General features: G+C 37.7%; 1 protein-coding gene across 3 annotated transcripts in view; it reads left to right on the top strand.

The window, feature by feature from the left end:
• The first annotated feature begins 4,599 nt into the window (after positions 1-4,599).
• Positions 4,600-22,153, top strand: part of LOC109071687 (copine-5) — a 132,500-nt gene continuing 114,946 nt past the window's right edge. Inside the window, exon 1 of one of the 3 annotated variants that reach the window (XR_006161083.1) lies at positions 4,600-5,043. Coding sequence is in view for 2 of the 3 variants with exons in the window: in XM_042766012.1 (XP_042621946.1) it covers positions 4,934-5,043 (110 nt within the window). In the remaining variant the exon portion in view is untranslated. The remainder of the gene's footprint in view (positions 5,044-22,153) is intronic. The other 2 variants (XM_042766012.1, XM_042766013.1) reach the window with 2 other exon arrangements.

The following is a 22,153-nucleotide window of genomic DNA, read 5'->3' as shown; positions in this document are numbered from 1 at the left end:
ACCGCTGCTTCCTGCGGAGTCTGCCGAGGGGTGATAATGAGAGATTGTCAGAGGTGGCTGCACTGTGATCGCTGGGTGCGGAGAGGCCAGGGCTCATTGAGCTCACCGCAGGGGGACCGTTGTCTCTGCTCTGCACTAGACTGTGATGACCCGCTTTTACACAGTTTGCAAGAGACTTCTCTACTGAAAACAAAGCTGCAGGCTGAGAGTAAAAAAAAAACATCATGTGTAAAAGTGTGAAAAAGTGTTAGAGAGAGACAAACGGCGATAGAGGAGAGCAGAGTGGAGGAGAGATTTGGATAAAAGCAATATAAGATTAAAAAAAAACTATACCTTCACAACACTTACACCAACCCGCATCACACATATGTGCAGTTTACCTATGGTTACCTTTAATTTCAGGTCATGTGATGCAAACAATAGAGATGGATGGCAACATGCCATATGCTGGAGCATTACCAGATTTATTTATTCCATTTAGGAAAATGATGAGAAATTTTCAGTGCATTTCTTTTTATTTTATTTTATTTTATTTTATTTTATTTTATTTTATTTTATTTTATTTTATTTTATAAGTATAATAAAATAGGAAATAATAAAAAAAACTTATTAAATGTTTTAAATTACATATGTATGTATGATATAATGCATTTATATTATATAATAAAAATATGAAAAAAGTTTAGAGTAGTAAGCAGTTGGCACAAAAATAGTTATGGAATTACAAATATAAGTGGAAGTTATAATTACGCAATTCCAGAACTGGTTTTTGCGGAAACTGCTTGTGCTTTTCCATTTTTTTATTATATTAATAATAAAGTACAACATACACAGGTGAAACTTATAAGTTGAAATATTATGTATTAAAATATATTAAACATATTATGCATATTATGTATTTTATGTATATTAAACTTTTATGTGCATCTAAAAATCCAATCTGTCTTTTTAATTTAGCATATAATTCCAGTTCATTCCGGCACATTCATAGATTCATAGAGAAGAAAAACAAACAGATTTTAAATGATGTGCACCAAAGCATGAATTATACAGGGAGCAAACCGTTCATGATCAACCTTGAATTATATACATGATATACGAGTAGCTAAAGTCAGATATGGAAACATTTTTTTGCAGTTTGAACAGAAATCAAAGTCATCAGTTTGTTCCAAATTAAAACCACTTTTTGTTAGGAGCGAGCCTTTACAGGCTGGCGTGTAACTACATTGTGAAAGTGGCATTTAAAGAGGCAGCCAGTCCATCGATCCACTGCTGTCGATCAACAAGACACAAACTGGAACCAGCACTCACGACTGTTCATCATGATACCTTCTTCCTGTTTCTCCTTAAGTAAACAGAGATTCTGCTTTCCAAATGTCTTTAGACCAAAGGTTGAAATTTACAGCTGAGAGGAAAAAAACAACAATGAACATCCAGATACACATGCAAGGAATGCAAAGCCTTTTCTTTATAGTAAAGTAATCATTATCCTCTTCATTAAAATACAGCGATCTTGCAAAACGCTTGAGATCTAGCACATGGCTTCGCATTTGCAAATTGTTCCCGCCTACGCAAAGCTGTTGTTTGAAGTCTCAATTAAGAGTGTCTTAATTAGTCTTTGTCTTCTTTTTCTTCTTTTTTTTCTCCGTATCCTCCTGCTGATCAGCTGACGGCTTTTTCCAGGGGAGGGCGTTGTAGGATATGTATGCAGAAATCAAATATGTGGCCATCCCTGTGTATCCACCAATAATCAAACACAACGGCTGAATCAGCACGAACAGGCAGAAGACATTGACCGAAGCACTATTGGGCAAATCCACACGGCCGTCCTTGTTTGCCTGAAACACGCCAAAGAAATAGATCAGTGCCACAGCTGGGTAGAAAGCTAGGTCTACCATGGTGCCAACTCTCGAGAGCCGTCTCACGTATCAATGCTTCTCAGCAAGTGGGGGACGTAATATAATGACGGCACTTCCTTCGACCTTTCATCCGGCAACTGAGGTAAAACATTACCTTCTTGCCGAGATAACATGTGCAGGCATGTTATCAAAGACCGAAGTGCAAGTTCCTCTCCCAACATCAGGAAGCCCCCAGAGAGTGACCTTTACTCTCTAATGGAGTTTAAGAAGGAGCCAACAGCTGCCTGCAGGGCTGCTAGTATTAGCATCAAATACATGAAAGGACACAGCCGAGAGTCCCCAGCTTCCAGCACATGCTTGGATTAGTCTAGCGCACTGTGCTTGGCAGAGATTAGGCTGTAGGAAGGGACTGCTTTGAAAAAGTCCTCAACCACCTCTATTCTTTGCCAGGGACTGGAAAACAAACTGGTGGGTGGGAAAAAAAGATGTAAAAATTGATGTTGGTGGTGGAGATGTAATTTATTCATGAGTGTTTGCCAGCAGTTTGCTAGCAGCTGATGGCCTTTGAGCTCCTGTGAGCTGATAGATTGTTATCTAAGACCTCTATTTAAAAAGATGGCACTACAATAGATGGTGATGTCACACAAATTCTGGCTTAGATGCCGAGCAGGATGGGAAGTATAAGCCTGTCTGTATTTGACCCCCTGGACCTTTTCACACCCGTATTAATCATCTTATCAAGACCTTGCAAGGGTCTTCATTTGGATCTTACCCCTTCAATTCCCTCCGCTTAATTGCACCCAAATAGGCCTATTTCTGGCTTCGTTGACGCAATGTGAGAGAAACACAGTAATTAAAACCCCAAATCACAGTGAATGGTGCAGTTTGGCTGACATTATGGAAAACATTCTTTTTTCCTGTCTTTGTTCTCCGTGGCAGCTTTGCCTTCACATCTGGTGAGTTTACTGGTTCTGCTTACCAGTGCGGTGATCCAGATTTACGTGCCTTCCTCACCCTGGCATTGCCTTCAGATCACCTAAAGTGGTTTTGTTGGCACTGGGTGTTAATTAGTATTTGTCACAGGGTCAAGCTGAATATGGGAATACTCATTGCTGTGGTGTTGAAGGCACCACATGAGGCTCAATTAGACCTCAAAATCAGGGGCACATCTGTGCATTCTTACGTCCACCCACATGCCAATCCGGATGCCCGTTTGCTTTAACGTGGCCTTTACAATCATGACTCACTCAGTAGGGGAAGGGGAGGCGAGGGTGGTCGTGGTGCCAGTGTGAGGCTGTTACCATGCCCATTGATCTCCAGTGTGGCGCCTGCCTCTCACCCAGGAGCTTAAGACCACTCTACTCAAGTCGTCCAAGAAAAAGGGATGAAAACGATTGCTTTTGCTTTTAATAGACTTGCATCCTGCGGGAGAAAAAAATGCGGATGCGAGGATTCAGCCACTACTCAGAGCAACAAATATAGCATGGCAGAAATTTGTGTGAATTTACTGAATTAGTATATTTATTTGTATGAACTGGTGTTTCTTGGAAATGGTTATTTGGTTCCAAAAAGTGCTGCTGCAGTCGGACTACTGAAAATAATAACAATGTGCACCACCTTCCTGTCAAAATAAAAGAAAGGGCATGTTAATTGGAAGGCTTTTTTCTTTTTTACAGTCCCCATTAAAAATTAAAATATTAGCCAAATCATTATTATTATAATGCATAAGAGGTTTTTAAACAAACATTGAACACTAGGCTTTTAGGCAACAGGAAAAGTCCAAATAACGGCTAGATTTTCTGCTGTTGAGCTGTTATTCAACACGTCTGCTGAAACATACTGAACTTGTTCACTTTGGCTCTTGGGAGCTGTCCACACATGGTGGTGCTGAATTGATACACATTCCTAAAATTCTAGGTCAGAGCTTTGCATTTTTACACTAAATCAGAGTGAATTCATAATGAATCTTTGATATTCACTGGAAAAGTGACTTGATGCTTTTGGTTACTAATGTAATAGTGCTGTATAATTTCTTAACACCCTGATGCATTAATCATGAAATGAAGAAGAAGAAGGAGAAAACCTTAGTGTTTTTTTTTTTTTTATACTTAAAAACAAGAATATAATTATTCCAAATCTCTCTCTCCCTCAAAATTACGAATGTATTTTGGGAGAATTATACATCTGTCCTCTGCAACAGAGAATAGTGGTGAATATTACAGAGGTACCTTACCACTTTCATCAGCACAGAATCAGCCTCATTAGTGGAGTGTTTGCATCAGATGGTGAATCTGCAATAGAGTATAATATAATGTAAATGCAAAATAATGTAGGGGAGAGTGAGGGGAACATTATGGGAACAGTATATCCAAGTTTAAGACACAGAGAGGAAAAAAAAACATATAATCTGGATAGTTCCAACACTAAATTCTGATTGGATGAGCAGATGGACACACGCACACACACACCTACCTGTGACCAAACATAAGTTGAATTCTGCTTTAATGTGCCAAGTTGCTATGGAAACATTATAGCAACTATACGACAGAATGTATTTATTTATTTATTTCATTTATTTTTTAATAACAAAAACCATGATAAAACCATCTTAATCGTAATAAAACCAGTAAAAGCACATACTCCCGTATCGTGTTAAAATGATGTCTTTTGGCACAACAGGATTTTATTCAGTTTAACCTCCATTCAGCTCTATAAGGAAATCGCCTATGAGAAGTGTAGCGGAGAGCGCAGTAGTACGCATGGGCGTGTTGGAGATAGTAGGGTAGGGCTGGAGAGCGCTGGATGCTCTTAACGTGCGCACATGTAGAGCACTTGATGTGCAGAGGAGATCTTTCTCTCTCTGGTGATGAACCGCAGCTGACCACCCGAATCTCCAGACCAGTTTTAAGCGACTTTCCCCCGACTTTAACCCCATTCAAGTTTCTTGAGTTATAGGGCGGCTCTTCATTAATACCCTGGCCTTGTTAACTCCGGGTTGGTCCGAGCGGGACCGTGAAAGCCTCCGCGGGGCCAGGCTGCGCGAGCCGTGGAACTGCCCCGAGCCGCGCGCGCTCATGGAGGGAGACATCATGGACAAACTCGAGGACATGGCTTCGGTCTACGAGTTCGACCCGCTGACGGGGAACATCCCCGCCACCAAAGTGGAGATCACAGTTTCGTGCAGGTAAGAAAAAAAAAAAAAAAAAAAAAAAGACCGGTGTCCGGTGTCCACGCGCGGCTGAGGAAAAAAGAAATGCGTGTGCGTTTACGCCTCTGCTATAATAAAACCTCATTTAGAATAGATCAACCTCGTTTACAGTGTTATTTAACCTAGAGAAGTTATCTAAAAACTTATAATTCTGTCGGGAATGGCACTCCAATGAATAGAATCTTCAAACGTTGCGTGTGATAATGGAGCATAAAAAAAAAAACAAGCAAACACTGACAGAAAACGTTACGTCTAATCGACTAGAGATTATTTATTTTTGTGTATATTTGTACTTGTTTGCAAGATGATTTTTATGAATTAGGAAGTTTTGGTTATGGGTGGGGACAGTTGCCACTATAGGCAACCAATGTATGCATGAATAACAAGTAATGCTGCTTGTTAAAAGTGTTAAAACTGTTGAACAATTTCTAATTTACTGTACTGTATGCAGAGAATATGCATAAATCAGTACTGTGCATTCTACATCTCATTTGCATCTCTTACTTTCACAAACACAAGACTGTTATATGGATTTATTTATGCAAAAGTTCACAAATGATTGGTAGGAATAAGTGTAAGCGCACGTGTTTTTCTGTGTCGAGATGATAGAAGGTCTGTGGTAAATGAATGCATGCACAGTGTGCTCTGTTTGCTCTGCTCTCTTATTCATTTGATATTGTTGAAGAGCAGCTGTATTGAGTAGCTGGACTCATTGATTGATTGCCTGCATGTGTAAACACTCTTTCATAACTGAACTGAATGGGTGACATCTATATTACTTCTGCTTTAACTGTCGTAGATACCACATTTTTGTTGCAATATTGTGTTGGGTAGTAACACTTAACCTATCTGGATTATGTAATCAGACTACAAACATAAAGTCGGTTCTTTAAATTTGTATTTTACTGATCCTGTCCATAATTATAAAAGAGCTGCATGAGCCAGAGGTTGAAATAAGTTTGGTGGACCTTAATGGGATTTTTGTAAGAGGAGCAGAAAGACATGATACCAGCAGCTACTTTGAAGATAGAGCCATCTTGTTCCTCATTTGACCAGAAATAACGTTCAAGGAGACACATGGAAAATATCACTGAAATGCAGTCCTTGCCTTCCGAAAATTACAAAAATATATCTACTGTACCACAAACTTTCCTAGTTCTGTAGTCTAACTGGAATGGAAGGACAGTTATTTGGGATTATTACACAAATTTTGGATTAAGATTTTTTTTTTTCATGCAATTTTCATTTTTTCACAAAACACCAAATAAATAACATTATCTTGCTATCTTACAATATTAATTTCTGTAATTTGTAATCAGCTGTATATTACATTTCAGAAATATTCTTACTATAATCACGGTACAGGGTATTTCCTTTTAGTTCTTGATTTGTAAATCTCATATGAAGATGTTGATTTACCTGATATCAGTTCAACTTTATCAGCCTAATATTCCAGCAACATGCAATATATATATATATAAAAAATAATAATAAAAAAAATCCCATTGACTCCCCATGTTTAAATGCCCAACTTTACAGCAGAAAAAAAAACAAAAACATATTCACAGCCTGGTTCAAAAAATAATTTTGGTATATATTGCTAATGTTGCCCTTCATGACAACTGTGAGGGGGTGAATTTTTTTTTATAACTCATCAGTTTAAATTATATTAAGCCTTAAAGTTCTGCATAATTAAGGGCGTGGCCACTTGAGTGACAGGTGGATTGCAGCTGCTGACACTGGCGTCAAGCTAGGTGGGCGTAGCTTCAGCAACCAGCTCCTGCCTTTTTACCTATTTTCGATTATCCGGTAGAGTCACGATGTGGGGGTGTTGATAGGGGAGTGGCCGCGGCTCCGCCCACTTTGAGCTTCAAAAATGCTCTTCAGAAAACTATGGGTGACGTCACGGACACTACGTCCATGTTTTTATACAGTCTATGTTTGGAGCAGTAAAAATAGCAGTTTCCCCGGTAACGCTGTACACAAAGCAGCACTTTGCTAACAAACGCTGCTTTATCAGGCATTACAGGCATGATGACATGAAAATGAGACCAATCCGACCAATCACCGCAGATTAGCGTCACGCAAATGTGGGGTTTGGAAAAATGAATAGTTGAATGTATTGTTTGGGAGCCGTTGAGCAAGTAAGGTAAAAATAAATGTATATTATAAGACAATGAAAGTGTTGTTTGACCTTACATGCATGTCAACCTGTTGTTGGGGACTCCCAAAACCAAAATATGAACCTTTCATTACCTATAGGGGGGAGTCGTGGCCTAATGGTTAGAGAGTCGGACTCCCAATCGAAGGGTTGTGAGTTCGAGTCTCGGGCCGGCAGGAATTGTGGGTGGGGGGGAGTGCATGTACAGTTCTCTCTCCACCTTCAATACCACGACTTAGGTGCCCTTGAGCAAGGCATCGAACCCCCAACTGCTCCCCGGGCGCCGCAGCATAAAATGGGCTGCCCACTGCTCCGGGTGTGTGTTCACAGTGTGTGTGTGTGTTCACTGCTCTGTGTGTGTGCACTTCGGATGGGTTAAATGCAGAGCACTAATTCTGAGTATGGGTCACCATACTTGGCTGAATGTCACGTCACTTTCACTTTCACTTTCACTTTCACTTTCACTTTCACTTTATAATAGGGGCACTTTAAATGAAAATGAATCTCTGTGGATAAGTGCAATTAATTTGTGCCAGGATGATTTGTGTCGATTTGAAGCTACTTGCAGATAAAGGAAGAGCAACAAGTCATTTATACACAGTGATTTATAACTGCCTGCAGCTGTGGATCATTTATCCTTTTCCTGTCTACTCCAGCATGTCATTTACAAATAGTGGACGATACTGATTTGCAGGACCCTTTGTGGATAAACTGTGTGTGAAAATACCAATGAATAATAAGTGTGAAATCCTTTGGCTAATCTCCAGTACTCTTTTATTATATGAGTCATACAAAAGCAGCATTTTATTTTCTTTGAGAGCCTGGAGTTACATTGAATGGCACAAAATAACATTATTTCAGCTCTTTTTGCTATTTCAACATGCCTAATACAGCACACTATGAAGTAAAGAGGATGTGGGGACTGACCTACGTATATCAGCCTGAACAGGGGAAAGAGGCATCAACATGAATCTACTGGTTTCATGAAACAGGAGCTTGATTTACCCTAGAGACCTCGATTGGCATTCCTGTCACATATTGAGCTGAGAGCTGTTGTCATAGAATGGCATAGAGAAGGATCAACAGATTAAATCTATAATAGATTTCACCAAATTTGCATTCAAAGGTCCAGTCGAAAGACTACATTACATCTGACTGGTCATGTGACGGTTATGCGATTTGTAAGCTAAATGAAAACCCAGTGTGGGAGTTTGGATCACATGGTGGTCTTTCAATTGAACCTCTTTCATTATCAATGAGATCTGTTCTTTCAGTGCATGTGTCATAATGATGACTTTGGACATAATATGGCAGCGGCAAACTGGAGACTGTTACCATTTTTCTTCATTCAACATTCATGCCACATTAAGAATTCATTCGGTAACTTCTATAAATGTAAATATTAATGTTCCCCATAATCTAAAACACTCAACCCACCCACTTTCTGCTTATATAACACATCCAAATCTTCTAATTGGTGGCTGTTTGGCACCAAGAAACACTTTAGAGCTCATCATACCATCCATATAGTTGTGAGATCAGAGCGTTACTTGCTTGTGAAGAGCGTTTCATTTCTTTTTTTTTTTTTACTTACTGTAACTAGACATGTCCTGGTTTTAATCGCAAGCTTTAAATTATTCAATACCTTTAAAAAAAAAAAGCTTGAAAGGGATGTGGCGCAAAGATCAAACTTGTGTTGATTTGTGCTTTTGAGAGACTTTTGAGAGACGAGGGAACGCTGTGATGTTTTTCAGGTGCACTCTGGGGTGTTGCCCCTCCTGCTTTGTTCTTTTGTGATTTCATAAATACTTACTATTTATGTGCATCTAAAATGCACAGTCTATATTTGGCACCAGAGACCGTACCAGTTTTATTACCTGAGGTAAACACAAACATACCCGCAATATGGATCACTATGCAAAGAATGCTTTCATATTCTATGTGCATTGTGGGAGGTGGGATAGTTGATGGTTGATTGCTTCCAGCGGCCAATCACAAGACAAATAATCGTCAGTGTGAAATGTCAGCATGTATCTGGGGACAGATCTCTCAGAGTCATTTCCCCCTCCTGTCGGCTTTTCAAACTGCCTAGATACGGTAATTCACCGTTCTTCTCTAGATTGTGGAGAAAATAAAAATGATGACCTGTCTTTTGTATGTCATTACTATGATTTTAGAACAATTACCGGTTTCCTCATTAAAATCCGTGTCACAATGATAAGGCATCAAAAACCTGTCAGAGAAAGCCCCTCGTGATGATTTTTCTCACGGCGGGTGAGATAAGGCTGGGATTACTGTAGCTGGATAAGGCGGAAGCCGGATTACACCACACGCAGTTCGAGACTTTTCAAGTGCTATCGACAATGGGAACGTCAAACACCCGTTTTCTTTATCAGGAACAGTTGCTGTCTGATCACAGAGATATGCTTTCATCAAAAGCAACACCAAACTGCTTTATTGGCCTTTACTTGAAGTCCATAAAGTTGAACGTATAGCTCCCTCGTCCGTGATCTGCTTCGGCTCACGGACTGTCTATGTGAAATAATTTGATTCAAAAGTACAGTCCGTTGATGTCTGCGCCCCGGTCTGCATTTGGCCCAGTTTTTGTGTCCACGTGGAAAACAGCACATGTATATTTACAGAAGATGTTTAAAAATATATCTAATAAAATATACAGTAATACAATAAAAATGTAATTATAATTAATGCAATTTAAAACATCTCCAAATAAGAATTAAAAATGTTTGTAATATAAAATAATATAATGTCATTATAATATTACATATAATTCAAAACATATTTAAAAGATGTTAAATATAATATAATATAATATAATATAATATAATATAATATAATATAATATAATATATTACATACTTTTGTGTGCAGCTCAATTTTTGTATTTGTGTGAACATATTTTTGTATGCATTAATACAATAAAATATAATGCAATTAAAAATATAACTGTAATTAATGTAATTCAAATAATCTTCAAAAGGTGTTTAAAATATATTATAATATAATAACACGATTAATTGCATCCAAAATAAAAGTTTTTGTTTACATAATATATGTGTGTGTGCTGTGTATATTTACTGTGTATATATAAATACCTGTACACACACATGCATGTATGTATATTATGTAAACAAAAATGTTTATTTTGGATGCAGTTAATCATTATAATATAATATATGTGTTTTGGGGTTGTTTTTTTAAAACAGGAATAAACAGGAATATGAATAAATGACACCGACTATTTTATGATAGTACTATTTTATGCCTACTACTATTTTAAACATATGAAACATGGAAAACTCATGAAGCTGCTAACATTTCTATAGAGTAGTTTGTGGCTTAGGTAGCTAGAATTTTTTTTTAATAGCTTTCCTGCTAATGAGGTGATTTAGCTAATGCTTTATGCAAAATACTTATAGAACATTTATTCCCCCTGGAGAAACCTGGGTTAAGTGCCTTGCACCAAAGGTAATGGTTTATGGATTGCACCTTGTGGGTTTGAATAAACAACAATCATCCAGGGTTGTAACCACTACAAGTGATCCATTGAGCACTGATGCTTCATTCTCACATCTCATAGAACCTCATATTATGCAATAGTTCCTTTGAGAGTATCCTGAACTCTGGCTTTATTTTCTCCCACATTAAACAGTCTCTCTCCAGGTTGCTTCGCTGGGCAGGTGGCATCACTTGTGCTCCCCTTCTCTTCGATTTGCACTGCCCTCTGCTAAATACTGAACCGAGTGGGTGGCTTTCAAACTTTTAAGCCTCTCTGCAGATAGTCTGTAAAGAGAGAGAGAGTTTGAAGCAAAGAGGATGTCTTTGAGGTGAGCAATGTCGACAGCCTGCCCACATTCGACAGTCACTCTAATGACAAAAACATATTCAACAGACAATCCGCCATGAAGATGCCATCCATTGAAGCACTGAGGAAGTAAGCAAGAAAAAACTCAAACCAACAGAGTAAAATAGATTTCTTAAAACAGAATTGTTGTTGTCGTCGTCGATAAGGATCACAGAACGATTGGTGTTCAAAGCAGAGGTGGTGACAACCTCGGAAGCCCCAGCGGAGATCTAGTCCAGCCTGAGCTGTTATGATCACGAGAAGCATTGATTTTTCTGATCCTCAGAGCTCTGACCCTTGTTCCCTGTATTCTAACATGTGCAGACACATGGCAATTGTCAATCTTGCCTCAGTCTCTCACAAATAGCTGTTCAGTATGGCTGACTGGTGCTTTTTATTGGTTTTTCTGATGGACGTGGCAGAGATGCCGTAAATAACTTCATCCAATTGTTCATTTTCTCAGTCATGGTTGCCTGAGAGCCTGAGTTTTCTTCAATCTGATTTAAAGCAGAAGAGCCTCTCTCTTCATTTTAGCGACTCAACTCTACTGATTATTTACTCATATAAGTGATTTTGGAAAGCATTCTATCCAAATCCAGATCAAGTTTGGAGCTAAATTCTTTTGTAAGTTCTATTGAAAAAGTTGTGCTGTACTCTAGGTATGACCTTGCAATGGCTTTCCATATTCCATTAAGTTGAAGAAGCATTATTACCTTTTGTACAGATAACAGCTCGACCTTATTAGTACTGATTTGAGTTTTTTAATCCTGATTCGAGGTAATTGGTAAGTCAAGGTCGTAAACATGTCTTGAACACTTTACATTTGTTTTATAAAGTATAAAGAAACAGCACGTTGAAGGACATTCTAGGTCTAATTCTAGTTGGGAAGTAATAATTATTTTAAAATATGCACACATGCTTAATACCATTTGTCGAAAACGCAAAATATATATCTCTTCACATTCAGTTAGGAATGACGTGAATCCCATAAATGATACCATATTTTCAATTCAGTGCAACAAAATTTGAGCATAAAAAGTTTGCATCACAGGATTTAACATTTTAGACCTGTAATGGAGGCTTGAATTGTTGATAGCAGAGTAATGCAGATATTAATCAAGTTATGAAAGAGAGAGAGAGAGAGAGAGAGAGAGAGAGAGAGAGAGAGATTAAGTGTGTGAATTACCTGAGCCTGTGCTTAAACTCTAATAGCGAAACTGTAAGTTTATCAGCTTCAAGAACAGCATGTTATTACCTCGCTATAGTGAGAAATGTCATGTAGCTTTTAAGCTGCTAAACTATTATAGTGATAAAATTGTCAGAGTAGCGCTAACAACATGATGTTGAAAAAAAAATTTTTTATCTGATTGTTTGCTAAATTTATTTGCTTTGTCAGTGTCGTTGTGGGTTTTGGTTGTTTTGCTGTTTTAGGCTGTAAGGACCTTTGAAATAACTGAAATCATTTGGTGAAGTGATATGAACATGTAATGCGGTCAAGACCTGCCTGGAGCTTCTTCAGCTGTGCATCAACTAATCAGATTTGAGCATTAAACAGCCCTGTAGTAGACTATAAAAAAGTTGACTGTATATTGTTTACAATACAATAGCAATAATCCAACAGTCTGGGGAACAATTAGCATCTGTATTTGTCAAAAGGTTTGTAGTCACTAATTTCTTTGGTGTGCCTTTACAAACTTAGTGGTAGTTCACCAAAAATTCATCATTTACTCACCCTCATGTCATTCCAAACCACTTAGACTTTCTTTGTTCTGTGGAAAATAACAAAGATACTCTATTTTGAGAAATGTTTTGTATTTTTTGGGCCATACAGTAGAATCCAATGGTCACAAAAAATGTTAAGTTAATAAAATTATTAAAAAACAAATAAAGAAAGTCATGGTGAATTAATTATGTTCATTTTTGGGTGATCTATCCATTTAAATGAAGACTGCTGTCATGTAAAAGGTGTGTTCGTGCACCAGTCTATAATGACCTATAGTGCTATCATGGATTTCAGGTTCACACGCTGCAGACCTTAGAGTAGTGATTGGTGTTGGCTTTTACTTGCTTCCTGTCCAAGTAGGTGGTTTTTGGCCAGAATAAACTGCAATGTGGATCAGACCTTATGCCAGAGACTAGAGTTTTAATGACTTGTGAACTTCCAGGCATAGTCTGATCTAATCATTCTTAATCACTAATGGCTCTTTGATGTGCATCCTTAATTGGTGACGAAAACGAGTAGCTTCTTCAAACATCTTTCTTTTTCTCTGCTATCCAATTGGCTTTTAAAGCACTTCCTCCATTCCATCTGGCTTTGACTCATGTACAGAATCTCTTCCTTTCTCTGTCAAAAAAAATTAATGAAAAAAAAAATGAAAAGGATCTGCCTCCTGTTCTTTGTGGATAAATTGACCAGACGTGGACTCTTTCTTGAGCTGATAAATGCTCCGGGCCGAGCGAGACGACCGTGAAACTGAAAGGAATGCCGACTGTGGTGGCAGAATTGGATTTGTGTGGAACATTGGGACTCCTGCGCTTCTGTCTGTTTCACCACAGTCACACACACACTCACACACACCTGACTGAGAGCTAGTGGAGCGTAGAGGGACCTGGTTATATATGCAGACTGCCTCAAGATCACCAAAGAGACAGGTCCGGTCTGGAATACAAGAAAGATGGTCTCATAATGAGTCTCAGAAGTTATAATTAAATTACTGGTGGATGAAAGGAATTTGACACCGCTGGGTTTTAAATGTGGTGGTAATTTAAACTTGGTGATAGGATTTCAGCTGAAAAAAATAAAAAATAAATAAATAAAAAAAAAGATAAATAAAAATTTATTTGGAGTTATTTGGAGGGATATTTCGCACAAAAATTAAAATGTATTTGCTCACCTTCATGTTGTTCCAAACCTGTATGAATTACTTTCTTTTGTGGAACAATGTTAGTGACCTTTGTACACATAAACATTGAAAACAAATATAAAAAAAAAAGAAAAAAAGAAAAAGATGGTTGAATTAAAATAATCAGGTGTTTCAGACTCTTTAATTTGAAAACATCCACACTGCAAAAAGCCTATCCATCCATCCCCCAAACTGCTCATTTAATATTAATAAATGAATTATATTATTGAATTATATAATTATATTAATTACAAATTATATTATGCATTACATTAATATATCACAATAAATAATTGCAAAATAAATTATGAAAAAAAAAAACATGACAGACACATTAAATCCTATTCTTTTAATAAGGGTGTCAGTTTTATGTGCTAATTTAATATTAATTAATTAATATTATCAATACATTATATAACTTATTGTATTAATTATTATGTTGTACAATATATTGACATATTACAATAAATAATTCTGTTAAAAAATGGGGAAAATATTTTTTTTTCTGTAGTAGGGTTGTTAATTTAATCAATTATATTAATGTATTATTAAAGTATTATTTTAAATAAATATACTATTTCATTTGGTTACTTAGAAAAGGAATAATGACAAAACAACAACAACAACAACAAAAGTAATGAAATTTTTTTTCCATGTCCCTGACATTTTCATAAATGAAGTATAAATACATTTATTCTATACCATAATAGCTAATCAAGTACCACTTCCGTTATATGGATATAAAACAATGGACTGCTAAAGCCACTTTATATTCAGTGCCAACTATTTTAATCATCTAAATAATGCAATACACCATTCAAAAATATATGAATATTTGAAGTAGGGCAAATAAAAATGTCTCTTTCACTATTTATCAAAAAAGGAGGCACTAAATGTCAAACAATGTCCTTGTTGCTCATTTAGTGCAATTTATATGAATCCAATTAAAATGACACAGTGACTAATCCAGATGTTACAAACTTGAGGTGATATTGAAACACACGTGCAATGCCTCATTAGCATTGAGTGTTGGAATGATTGATTGTTTTGTGGTTGAAGCTGAAAATGCTGGTTCTGGTTGTCTCAACCAATCTGCTTGTTGAAACATGTCATTTTGGCTGGCAAAACTATGTTCATCAATGGTCATTTTCATTTTGGGCAACATATGTTCCCTGACAGGCCTCATCACGCGAGCCGTCGCCGTGTTCCCCCTAGCTTGATGATGAATTAGCACCATTAGGTTTTGCTTTAATAGGACGAATGCACTTGCCAAGGGAGAACATGCTGTGTACAGCTGTTAAACACCAGTGTGCTTAGGTACATGCAAAAATATCTCCTTTTAATTTTTGCATTGAATCAAGTCAATTGCTTGGAATTGCATTGTGGCCATTTTGGATGCTGTAGTGTAGAAGTTTTAATGGTTGGACCTCTGCGTGTCTTTTCTGTCCACTTCTTGGAGTTCAAGATTAGATTTATGACACTATATTAGCCAGATATGTGTAGTTTTTATTGCTGTGAGATCTGAAGTCCCTCACAGGTTTTGGCAGCAGTGCCATAGAAGATCCATTCTGGGTTCCCCAAAGAACCTCTCAGAGAACAGTTAAGAGCCATTTTTGTTCTTAGTGTGAAGAACATTTTATTAACCTTAAGAACCGTTTTCCACTATAAAGAACCTTTAGTGCAATAGAAAGGGTCCATGCATGTTAAATATTCTTCATGGAACCATAGATGCCAATAACGGACATATTTGTAAGAGTGCTGTGTGCTTGAAGCCACAGGTCTGCATCAGCAGTGCTGGGATCTTGGGTGAACGGTTTCCTGAAGCCACAAGTGCTACCTCTTTATTCTAAATTTCATGTAATCAGACATCCATTTAATGTCTTTCCAAAACAAGAGAAGTATTGCACACAGTATGTAACTTTTGTCCTTCTCACTAGAAGAAATCTCATTCAGGGATGTAGGAGTCTAGAGACACATAAATGTTGTGCTTAATGAAAAACTTGAACATTAGCTCCACTTAAAAACAGATAAGACATTAATGTGCAATATGTAGTTCAGACGTGTCTTAAAACTCTCCATTTATGATTTATATGAATGGTCTTGCTTTGAATAAAATTAAGCTCAATCAGCTGGGTCTGAACTGTTGTTAATTACCATTGATAATAATTTGGAAAAATCACACAGTGTAATCCATTTCTAATATGTCTATAGTATGAACCCCGAAGGGTGTAAAAGCAAAAATGCAAAGCTCTTTATTGTTTGCAAAGCATATTGAATGTAAAATTGCAAGAAATGTCTATGCCTCAATTTTAGGACACTTGGACATGAAGCATATTTTGAATATTACATATTTGTTTGCATCCAATAAATCATAGAATTTTTGATGACTGTTTTTATACCCTAATAGGTGTATATCAATCAAATAATATGTTTCACCTAAGTATGTATGATATAAAAGTGACATTAAATGTTTTTTTTGTTTTTTTTTTTGCTGATTATTTTCCACTCTTGCCTGTTTTAGGGTTAAATTTGAGGCTAGATCTGATCTATTCGCTGAGGATTACACTGGCAATCACTTCCATTGAATGTGATTCAGCAGTGTCATGGTCAGAACAAAAAGCCTCCAACAATCCTCCAAAGCATAGCGGCGTAGTTCACACACTCTAAAGATTGCTCAGATAAAAGCTTTTGTGTCGAGCACTTTTTTCTGTTGAGTTTAATATAAGATGAAATTTCAGTCCACAAGAATGTTTTATAAATGAGACTCGTGGGCTGAGATATGTGACATAGATTTATGAGTGAGTAAGTGAGAAAGAGGGAGACAGAAAGACAGAGACAGCAAAAATGGGGAAATAGGGGGTTGTAGAGTCAAGATAAGAGTTGTAATAGTAGCTGGGGGCAGGGGTTATAGAAAAAAACCTCAGAGAGCTCGAGCCAGACCCTTAAAACAGATTCATGGAGAAAATAAAAAAAAAACCTTGGAGGACAAGACAAGACAAGCATTCTACAGAGAGCTGGAGCTCTCTTTGAAGACACTGTGCAGGAAAGCACTTGGCAGGTGCTGTAGAGATGTTTCCGCCATACGCTTTGCTGCACTTCTCATTCTTTAAGCATACAAAGCTGCAGTGCTGAGGCGACCCATAAGGCTGTGCAGGTACGACCAGCTCTGCATCAGTGGGTTTGATGACAAGAACCATCAAAGTGACTCTTTCTTTCTTCTGTAGAAGACAAAAGAGGATACCTTTAATATATCCTTGTTGATATTTTCCATGCAATTACAATGAATGTAAACTTTCAAGATTCAAGATTCAAAATGAATGCAAAATACACTGGCCATCTGTCCGGTTTTAGCTCAGACAGTGCGGGTTTTAAATATCTTTATACCACTAGTGTTGGGGTACCACATTACAATTAACACAAGTTATGTAATCAGATTACTTTTTTTTTTTTTTTTTTTTTAAGTAACTAGTAAAGTAACGCATTACTTTTAAATTTACAAGAAGAAGAATTGAGGTGCAGAGGCATTTCCTCTAGCCGGAGGCTTATCAATTTCACTTTTGGTGTGAAAGGGCCTTTACAATTACCAAAAATATTCATAATAAAAGTATCATAAAAGTAGTCCGTATGACTTCTTCCAGTGCTATATTCCAGTGATTTTCTATATGCCAAATCATAGCTTTGTGTGACGAACAACCTGAAACTTAAGTAATGAATCAGTCAGTAAGTCCTGGGTGAATCATCTAGGTCAATTATGTAAAGATTGAAAAGATCCATCTCAAAAGAATGAATCATTCAGTGGTCACTCCATAGATCACATGACAATGACAACATAAAGAATGTGCATACAAATTTCATACATTCAGAACATACTTTTTTATGCAATTCAGATGTAGTCCATAATAATGCTTCATTCAGTACCTGAATCATCTTGACAGCCCAATTTTCATTCACTTTTATTATGTCTGAAAAAAAAAAAACTGTCTTCAAGAATTTGCATTTTGTCTTCCATGGATGAAAGAGAATGGCATGGGTGAGTGAATAATGACAGATTTTTCATTTTTGTGTGAACTATACAGTTAATGTTGTTGCTTGTTAGCTTTAAATGTGATGTGGTGTCGCTTTCTTCCTCCAGAGAGTTGTCCCACCACAGTACTGCAGTGATACATCCTGCAATAGGCAGGCATGCCTCTGCATCTGTACCTCTGACATTCCATATACGGCATGGAAAGCCCTGGAGGGGCAGCTGGCTGGAGTGAATAATTAAATAGATGGTGGGAAAAGCATACTGCACGGGCATCCAGATCGATCCAGAGAGCCCCTGCTCTTTTTGCATTGTTCGGGTTTTCATTGCCTAGCACACATCGAGTTTTTTATTAAAGGGATGAAAGCCAATTAGGCCTCACGGCAACCCGGCCCCAACCACCACAGACTGCACCACAGGATTGATTCATTCTGATCTGGGTTGCTTAGAAAGGAAACTCAGCATTAGCATGCAGAGAAGAGGATGAAGAATTCCCAGATGCCATCCTAACTTAAAGCCTGCAGACTCTAGAGGTTTTCCAAAAAAATGGCGGGGACATGACTGGACTGGAAGATTGTCTACACTCAAGAGCAGTCGGGTTACTTCAAGAAAAATCATTTTAACTGAAATATTGTGAAATACAGCATATAACTGCGCTGGTCTCTCTTGAGAGCCAGGACATAATTGCTTCTGGGATTGGAGAGGTTTTGTTGTTGTTGTTGGAGCAAATTGTATCTATCCAGTATCCATTATAAGAGGCTGCCCCGACAAAATGGCTGTTCTTGTTACACGTAATCAGTCATGCACTATGACCTCAGATATCAATTCCAATCTATACGTTAATAAAGAAATCATTCGAGCGATAGCAATCAGCAGACATCGCCATATGCTGCTGTATATGTTGTCGGGATATAAGGCACTGCTACATATGCATATCATTTGCATTTTAAATCTGAAAGGCTGCTATAAGGAGGCTGTCTATTGTGGTTTGCATTCAAGATGAAACTCGAGAACTTCAGCTTGTCTGGGTGTATCGGCACAATGTGTTGCAATCAAACTGCATTGTGTTATGATGCAGTCAGGCGTTATTTACATTGACTTCGATCTGCACTGACAAACAGGGTGTTGACAGCATTAACTGTGCTGATGGCGCCTCTCTGGACAGGCTGTTTGCAGCTCTCTTCTGTGGTGCTCACTTTTATTGTTCTATGTCCTTTGATGTTTCAATTGTCTGATGAGGAGAAGACTCTTTATTTCAGAAGTAAGCCACATTCAATGCTCTGTTCTGTTGTTGGATTTTCAGAATCTTCCTCTCTTGACTCAGATTTCATACTCTACATCACCGTTTGGACTCTAACGTCATTTCGACAGAACCAGCAGTACTGTGATAACATCAGTTTCGGGGTTGTCATGGAGACCCATCCAACCACTTATAGAGATGTTTGATCTGAGGAAGCCAGTACTTTTGCTGGAGACCATGGGGGATTTTTTTTTTCATTGTATTTAATGTTGTAAGTTTGCACAACACTTACGGCAATAGAAAGACCTTGCATGAGGGACTACTGTGAGGAATAATCAGTTTTGGAAATCAACACTGTTTTAACCTGGCATAATGACTGTTTTGATGGTGACTTGGTTTCAATTTAGGTGGAAATGTGATTGGTAGCCCCACCTACAGTGAACTCTCATTGGACCAAGATCACTCTCCAAATAAGTCAACATTAAAATGGACCTTGTTAATATACAATGTTAAAAGACTCGAACTTATTGTGAATAAAACACCTTTGAAATGATTTTTGCAGCTCTCCTGTTTCAACCACAGCAAGTTCTGGTGTTTGTAGCTTCAGTATATTGTTGTTGATGTTTCACAGTGTCTTGTCTTCCTCTGTCTCATGCTGCTTAACAATTCCTTTTATTCCGACAACTGATTTTCCAGCTGTTGCAGAACTCTCCCATAATGTGTGTCAGGACCCATGTCAAATCATCTCGTGTTTCTACTGAGCAGTGGTACGACATGTTCCCGGTTTGGGATGTAACAGGCTCAGAACACTTTTAGAGTGCTTTAATTTCTTCTATCTGACATTTCTCCAACATCGTGACGGCTGCAAGTTTTAGAAAATGTGTTGTATTTGTAAATGTTTCAACAAAACCTCAGTGCACTGGAGCGGAACATATATATTGCATGCAAAAGCGTAGGTGTAATACATTCGAGTGATGGGAAGTCTCGTTCTTTTCCGCTACTGCTTCTTTCTGACAGTTTGTTTCAATGGTTCAAATAACAGATTTACCAGTTCGTTCACGTAATAATGCAATGATGTCACATAGACACAATTTTGTTATTAAAGCATGCAATGATGAGAAACATGTATGTTTTACATGTCTAGAGCATATAAAGTGAATCAACTAGTCTTAATCAACTCACCTTTTTACATAAACCATGGGAAACCATAAAAACTAATTCGAGTCCAAACTGTTTTCTCAGGTCCGTGTACTGGCGACTGTTGTAACCATTAATTGACTCTTACCTTGAGTGAGAACCATCATCAGCGTTATATTTCCAATATGTTTTATTTTGTTTTCCAAACGATTAATCGTGATTAATCACATCCAAAATAAAAGTTTTTTTTTAACATGATACATGTGTGTGTACTGTGTAGATATATTATGTATAAATAAATACAATATGTAAAAAATATATATATATATATTGGATGCGATTAATCGCGATTAATCACTTGACAGCACTGGTTTTATTTGTTATGCTTTTCAGCAAAATACATCAGAAACATACATTTTGCCTGTTCTGCATGTCGGACATGTCGATACGGTTCTCAGTACTGTTGGACTAACTGGAGCACTGAATGAGTTGGGAAAAAGCGGCATCATAGGATCACATACTCTGAGATATTGGCTAATTTTGAGTCGGAGTAACTGTCAGGCACTTCCAAAAGTGAGTTTTCATTGAGTGACTTGTAGATCTGCGCTGACTTGATCTGTAAACTCTTTCAGACATTTCAGTCCGATTTGGTGAACTGGTTCATAAACGGATGTCACCAGTACATGCATTGGCTCATGGAAATAACTTACCTAAATGGAAGGAAACAGGGTAGAAGATGCAGAGAAAGATGTGGCGACCCAATAGAAAGGGAGCCGAAGGTGACCGATATTCAGAAGGCATTGTAATCAGCACTATATTACAACCCTCCAACGCCCCACTCAGGGTCAAATTACTTCCTCCACCCCTTAAATGGAGCTCCATCTTTGAGATATCACCAGTCTTTCGCTCAACAGCTTCTATTTCAGCCAGCTGGCCTGTACAGTGGGCATTATCCCCAGCTCTGGGACTAAAATAGTACTCTAATGGAGCACATAGAACTCAGGCCTCTGTCCTCTCTAACTTTGCTGCTCAGGTGGTGTTGAGCGGGGGGCTGACAGTGGTGATTGGAGGCACTTTAAGGGCAGGAACGGGCACTACTAGATGCTGTATTTCCAGTGTGTGTGTTCTCTGTGGGGTGTGTGTTCGTGTTAAATCTCCAGGGGAGCTGCACAGGAGGTCTCTGTTGGAGAGAAAAAAGGGGTTGCAGCAGGAAAAATGCTTGTTTTATGTTGCATATCGCAAATCAAATCCGCAAGAGAGTCCAGCATGTGCGCTGACCAAGGTCATATCCATAGGCTCATTTGAAATGCCAAAAGTAGACGTGAGTAGGCAGCTTTATTAGGGAAGGAGTGTAATAAGTCAGGATGGACAGTTCTTACTTCTCGTAGTGGATTAGTTGATGGTGCGATTGTGATTCATGCTTTTGTGGGTTGTTGCTAATAAATTGGATATAATTTAAATTGTTACTTTTATATGAAAACAAATGATGAAAAAGACGCCCAAAGTACCAGTTGTTTAATTTCTCCCCAAAGATGTGCTTTCCATCCATTTTTAGTTTAATAAAGAAAATTATTTTATTATTATTTTTTGTAAGAGTATGTCAACAATCACCTATCCCATAAAGAGATTGAACTGTGAGTGTTTGGGAATATTCACACATAATTTATACACATGAAACATGATAGCAGAGTTAAAAAATCAAACATTTTATAAGAGAACAAAACATCATGGATGTTTAAACCAATGAGCATTAAAGGAATAA

The sequence above is a fragment of the Cyprinus carpio genome, chromosome A11, assembly GCF_018340385.1.
Source record: "Cyprinus carpio isolate SPL01 chromosome A11, ASM1834038v1, whole genome shotgun sequence".
NCBI classification, from domain to species: domain Eukaryota; kingdom Metazoa; phylum Chordata; class Actinopteri; order Cypriniformes; family Cyprinidae; genus Cyprinus; species Cyprinus carpio.
Note: the sequence above shows the minus strand (reverse complement) of the source record. Positions and strands in the feature narration are given on the sequence as shown.